Raw genomic sequence first — 6,000 nt, 5'->3', positions numbered from 1 at the left:
CAACTGAGTTTTATTTGTAGTAGACAAATATTGGTAACATGTTTTAAAGTTTGATATATCTAGCATGAACAACCACAGAGTTACTGATGCTCAAACAAAAAGTGTTACTACCATCCACTGTCTCCCCTACTTTCATACTTAATACTTTTAAGCTACTACAAGGACTTTTTAACTAGTATGCATGTAAGTAAATGAATAATAATAAATAAATCGCCTGGAGGACTGGCTATTTCTGTAAAGTCATGCTTAATGTTTGCTACCTGTCTGGTCATATTTCTCCTTGAAGTCAGATGAAACGAGCCTGTGTTTACATTTTCCCAGGCAGATTTGCAGTGAATAGTACAATAGCCAATTTTTTTTGACATTTTGACGTTACATTTTGTGGTTATCATGATAGAAACACTGCTGCTTTTGTCCACAGGAGCCTTTAAAATCATCACAATACGAAAGTTGCCTGTAGTAGCTTTTATTACATTTTACAAAGAATATTTACTTGTAATGGAGTATTTTTATAGTGTAGTATTAATACTTTTATTGAAGTAAGGGGTCTTCCTCCAGCACTGATTCTTACAGTGTGGTATTGGGACACTTTTCACCAGTATTTGCAAGTAGCGCAGAATTTCTCATCTGAGACACCAGAGATACTGAAACACAAGATGTTCTTATTTTCTAAACCTCCTTCTTCTTCTCCCCAGCAGGAGGAGCGCTTCCCTCTGGACCAGTCCTCCCTGTGTAGATGTGACGGAGGCGCGCACCCCCGCCCGCTCCCGTTACGCAGCGCATCCCCGTGCGCACAGATGCTGGAGTGAAGCGACAGGCGCGCTCATCTCTGTGGGACTGAACACATCGAAGACCGGAGAGACACGGGGGAGAAGATCACCCGGTTTGCGTCCGTCAGGAGCCTCAAACCGCGGGGAACCATGCTCACAACGAGTGCCTCCGCGGGCAGCAGGACTTAAAAAGCCGTGGTCCATCCATCTGGACACTTTTCACATCTACTCTCTTCCCTTCCCCTGAAACCTCCCTCCCCCTTTGATAACGAAGATAAGAATCCAGACGCTCATATCATTCCTCTTCAGCTGACCTGTTTAACCCCAGTTTGACGGCCTGTCCAGGGGTCATTTCAGCGCGATGTGGAACACCGGGATCCTCCTGCTCATGTGGGCGCTTTCGGCGTCCGGAGAACTCCAGCAAGAGACGGAGCCGCGGAGACTCCCACCTCCGGGAAAGTTGGATTTCGGTTATGTGCCTGCGGGAGTTTACGAGACACTTGCTCATTACGAACCGGGACCGATAGGGATCCTGTTCCACATGGTGCACGCGTTTCTCTACGTGGTGCAACCCAACGCGTTTCCACAAGGTAGGAAGCATCCTCATCCAGTCTCATAACAGATACATGATGTCCCTCTGCTGCATGGGGACAGTGAGACAGTGGGATATTTCCAGGGAATGCAGCTGGGAAAAATCACTTTAGGAATATTAAACTGATCTGACTAGATTCATTTGTTATTAACTGTCACCGAAGGTTATTGTGTGGGATTTATCACTAAAATCACGAAGAGAGTGGATCCTGTTTGATTGTCTTTTGGGACTGGGTGGTTTTGGGAATATCACAAACTCAACATCCAGTTCAGATCGATCTTTGTACTGGTTTCCTCCCAGTTGGCTCAATTTACTGCGCCAAAAACTCTGGACGCAAAGAAAGATGCTTCAGTTAGTTCTCATGAATGATTCTGAATCAACACGCGGCTTGTCTTCTGTCTCAGGTGTCCACTCGCGGATTTGTGTCCCAATGTGCGTCACGTCCCTCCACGCGGCGCGCGTTTTGATTTGCGCGCAGAGTTGACGCACGTAGAGGTGGCGTTTCTGCCTGCGCTGCACTTTGTGTCACAATAATGACACTTAATGGCCCTTTTGTTGTAAGAGACAAGATATCTGAAATGAAAACCAGGGACATTTACTGTACAGTTTCGCAGACAATGTGTCATTAAAATAGCCAACGTTATTATGCATGAAATAAAAAGAGACACAATTCTGGTTTCATGTATTTTGACCATAACTGCTGTACTGTAATAAACTACTGTGCAGGACAAGTCATAAAATTGGGTATATAAATCTATGATTAAAGGATAAATCTGTAATATATTTACTGTAATTAAATGACCATGATATGTCATCACAGATTAAGGAAGCATTAAGCTGAAATGGTCACGTCTCTGACAACAACCCTACAGACGCAGTGTCCTCCTGAAATCTCTATTCTGGGTCAGAATAACTGTTTTAGTTTGCCTGTTTTACATTAATCTGAGTTGAAGTTACTGCTGAATAGCTGCATGAGTTACTGTCTGTTTATGAGTCATAAGAAATCATTAATAATCTTTTAGAAGGAGTGGATGTTTATAATATCTAAAAGGAGCAATATTTTAATGGAGTCTGGCAGGCAGGAGGCAGGCAGTCACCACACTCCACCTCAAGAGTTTGTATTTTCAGAGCTGCGGGCTTTTGTTTTCAGGATAGCAAGCTTAAATTTTCATTGACAGACAAGTGACAGTTGTAATCAGCTGATCAACTTACGGTGTAGGACTTGTCATTGCTTGTGTCTTGTGCTCTTGCAGTGTTCCTGCAGCCCGCCTGAGCTGCCCTGAGCTTGGATTGGGGGGGGCACAAGTCACTTCAGCCATAGATTGAACATGAAATAACCTAATATACAGTCTATGGCTCCAACTCACTATTTGGACTGCAGTACTCATTTTTGCACATGCAACAAAAAAACCTCTGGCCCCCAAAAATGTTTCCCACCAGAAGCCACTATTATGAGAGAGAAACCTGTTGTCAGGACACCTCAAGCTGTAAACAAAGTCCGTTAAGACTCTTTCTACGATGAATTTTTGATCCATAGAGTTTTCAAATTTGTAAAACTTTCATCAAGCCGAGAACAGTGATTTAAAAATCTGATGTCATCACAGGGTCAAGTCTACGGGTCGAGTGGGAACTCATGCGTGGGGGCTGGGGGGGCGGAATGCTACTTTCCATGTAAGCAGGAAGTAAATCTAGAAACTAGAAAACTTTTTCAACTTATGCACCAGACGAGCAGCTCTCACTGGACTGAATGGGCGCCATCTTTGCACACACTATCTTGTTCATTATAATACACCTATGGTTTACACAGTTTTTTGCTGGAGTGATTGAATGTTTACAGGAGCAGCTCTGCGCTCATGGCTCTTCATGTAATACAATTAGAACTGACTGCTTAACGATACACATGGGGTGTGTGTGTTTAACCATACACACGAGGTGTGTGTGTTTAATTGGGTCGTGGATGCTCAAAAAGATGCGTTCCCCTCCATGCGTCACAGTCTGTGTCCATACTCCATTGGAACATTTTGCAGATTAGCAGCTCTCTGAGTCACCTTGTTAATTGGGTAATCCCATAAGCCCCTGCACCATATGTTGTTGGCCTTTTAGTTTCCAGTTTGTCACCAGCACTCGGGGGCTCATGGTCTAATCCCGTGGAACAGCAGACCACTGCTCAGTGAAGTTGTCAGTTCGTTTATGGGTGCACCCACCAACTGATGCACAACAGAGAATGGAAATCATGTGGAAACTGTTGTTTAGTACACAACAGTTCAGCAGACAAACGCTCATACATGCTTCTGCATGGCTGTAGTGCCGTCAGTCCTTTGAATAAAAAGCCCAGAGGAGTTCATTATTATTTTAGGGTTCATCAGAATTTAGATGGCATAAGCAAAGGCCATCTGCCTAGCAATAGCAGCAGTGCATCTTGGAAGTTTAGCACAATAAATCCTGAGCTCTGTCAGGTCTGTTTTGATGAATACAGGCTGGTTTGCAGCAAACCTCTGGGACTTGCAGCACTTGTCATCTTTATAACAACATGTTACAGGAGGTTCCTCTGTCTGCTCTGTGCCGTTTGTTGGAAAACATAACTTGGAATTACATTAAAATCTATAAGACAAGTAAAGAAAAGAGTCTGCAAGTCGTTTCCACTCCAGTAGTTTGTGACTGGAGGCAGCCGACATGTCAGAATGGAGCTCAGTTTAGGTTGGGTGGATGTGGGTGTCCCTTCACTTCAGCCTCTGCTGAGGCCACAGTGTTAGCCTTCTCCCAGCAGACATTTAAAGAATTAATCACTGAATGCTCGAGGGAAAAAAGAAAGAAAAAAAAACCTCTTTAAAGGTTTGGTTTTAAACCTTTGACGGTTTTATCGGCAGAATGTGGCAGAAATTGAATATGACACTCATAAGTATGTTTTCATGAGTGAATAAACACCTGAAAATAAGAATCTTTGTGTTTTCGTAACCTCAGAATGAGATGTTTACATGTACTGCCACAGAGTTCGCCGTGCTGTAAGCCACCATTTTGGACAAACCAAACACTGGTTTTAGATATGACCTTTTGTATTTAAGTTTCACAGCCACTGTAGGTTCTCCTACATGCTGAGAAGGGGAGAGTGAGGCGGGCGGTATTCAGCTGGTTGCAATTTATAATCTGACCACAAGATGCCACTAAGACCTAAACACTGGTCTTTTTATAAATGTCCTTCATCTTGTCATGAGTTTTCAAATTACATGTTCTTCAAAGAGACAATTCACTGAAAAAAAGACAAAAATGGTATCTGGACTGAACAGCAACTTCTCTTTCAAGGCATAGTGACACACATACACAGATCTGACTGTGAACAGATCCTCTTATTTGTGCAAAGACAGACAGTGTTCAGTGACATCTGGATTATCGTGATATTAGGGATATTACTGATTATTTTCATTATTGATTAGTGTAAAAAATGTCAGAAATTTTTGAAAAATGCCCATCAAACCTTCCCAGAGCCCAAGGTGATTTCTGTTGGATTGTTAAATTCAGCCAACAACGCATAATCAAATATACTGGATTTAGACTGATGTAAAATAAAAAAGCAGCAAATACTCCCGTTAAGAAAGCTCAAATAAGCAAATTTTTGAATGGCATTTTCACCTGATGAATTACTTGAATAATTTTTCAGTTATCAACATTGTTGATTCCTTAAAGCTCTAAAACTTAACATTTCAAAAGCTCAACAGCTTTGTCTCCTTCTAAATACAAACATAATGCTTTATGACAAAAATATTCTGACTACAGTTTACCAGCTTTTTTCTGAGCTTTGGATTTGTGGACATGCTCAGCAGCTGTCATGATTTAATTCAAACTGGACTCAAGGTCCAGTTACTTAAAAAAAAAAAAAAAAAATACAATACAGCTCAAAGCAACAAATGTTGGTAAGTGGACCTTGAATTTGGACTACTGTCAAACTACCATATTCATAGTCAAGAATGAATTTTAATTGGGCATCCTGTGGCTGAGGGGTTAGAGGGCTGAACAAGAACCACAACGTCCCTGCTTCTAGTGCAGCTGGGAACCTTTGTTGCAGCTCTGTGTCCTTCTTTTCCACTCATCTCTCTTCTCTCTCTGGTTATAATAAAGGCTTTTGATAAGATATATTAAAAGTTCTGTGGATGAAATCATAAAAGCTACAGAGTTTTCATATCAATAGATCCTTGGCAGCTCTATATTCTGATACAGATCATGTAATATGGTAGAAAGATTAAAAGAAAAATCCCCCCAAAACTAGGAATTCTGTGGAGCACAGTGTTCAGTATGAGCTGCACAGAATATGTCAAAATCTCAGCATGTAGTATCACACCAAAACTACTTGGATGGAAAGCTCACACTCCAGGGAAAAGGTACTGCAGCCCAGTCTCAATGTCCACCCTTACAGACTCACAGACTCTGAGGTGCGTCCTCGGTAAGTCCATGAGGGCTTAGGGCTGTCCACTATATGTACTATATGTACACTTCACACAAGTCCACTTTTTGGCAGACTTTGCCGGAGAATTACCCACAATTCATAGCATTGTAACATGGGGAAGCCCTGATGTGTTCTAAAAAACAACACAAAAGTATTGTAACCTAGCGAGCCAATTAGTAATTCTACATCATCCGCTGTAT

General features: G+C 42.0%; 1 protein-coding gene across 16 annotated transcripts in view; it reads left to right on the top strand.

The window, feature by feature from the left end:
• The first annotated feature begins 800 nt into the window (after window positions 1–800).
• prom1a (prominin 1a) overlaps window positions 801–6,000 on the top strand; it is a 130,810-nt gene continuing 125,610 nt past the window's right edge. For all 16 annotated transcript variants that reach the window (XM_084719748.1, XM_084719741.1, XM_084719744.1 and 13 more), the window contains exon 1: window positions 801–1,360. In XM_084719748.1, coding sequence (XP_084575874.1) covers window positions 1,132–1,360 — 229 coding nt within the window. In that variant the 5' untranslated portion in view covers window positions 801–1,131. The remainder of the gene's footprint in view (window positions 1,361–6,000) is intronic.

This window comes from Lutjanus erythropterus, chromosome 5 (assembly GCF_056507025.1).
Source record: "Lutjanus erythropterus isolate fLutEry1 chromosome 5, fLutEry1.hap2, whole genome shotgun sequence".
Classification (NCBI taxonomy): Eukaryota; Metazoa; Chordata; class Actinopteri; order Lutjaniformes; family Lutjanidae; genus Lutjanus; species Lutjanus erythropterus.
This window is presented reverse-complemented; position numbering and strand designations above follow the sequence as displayed.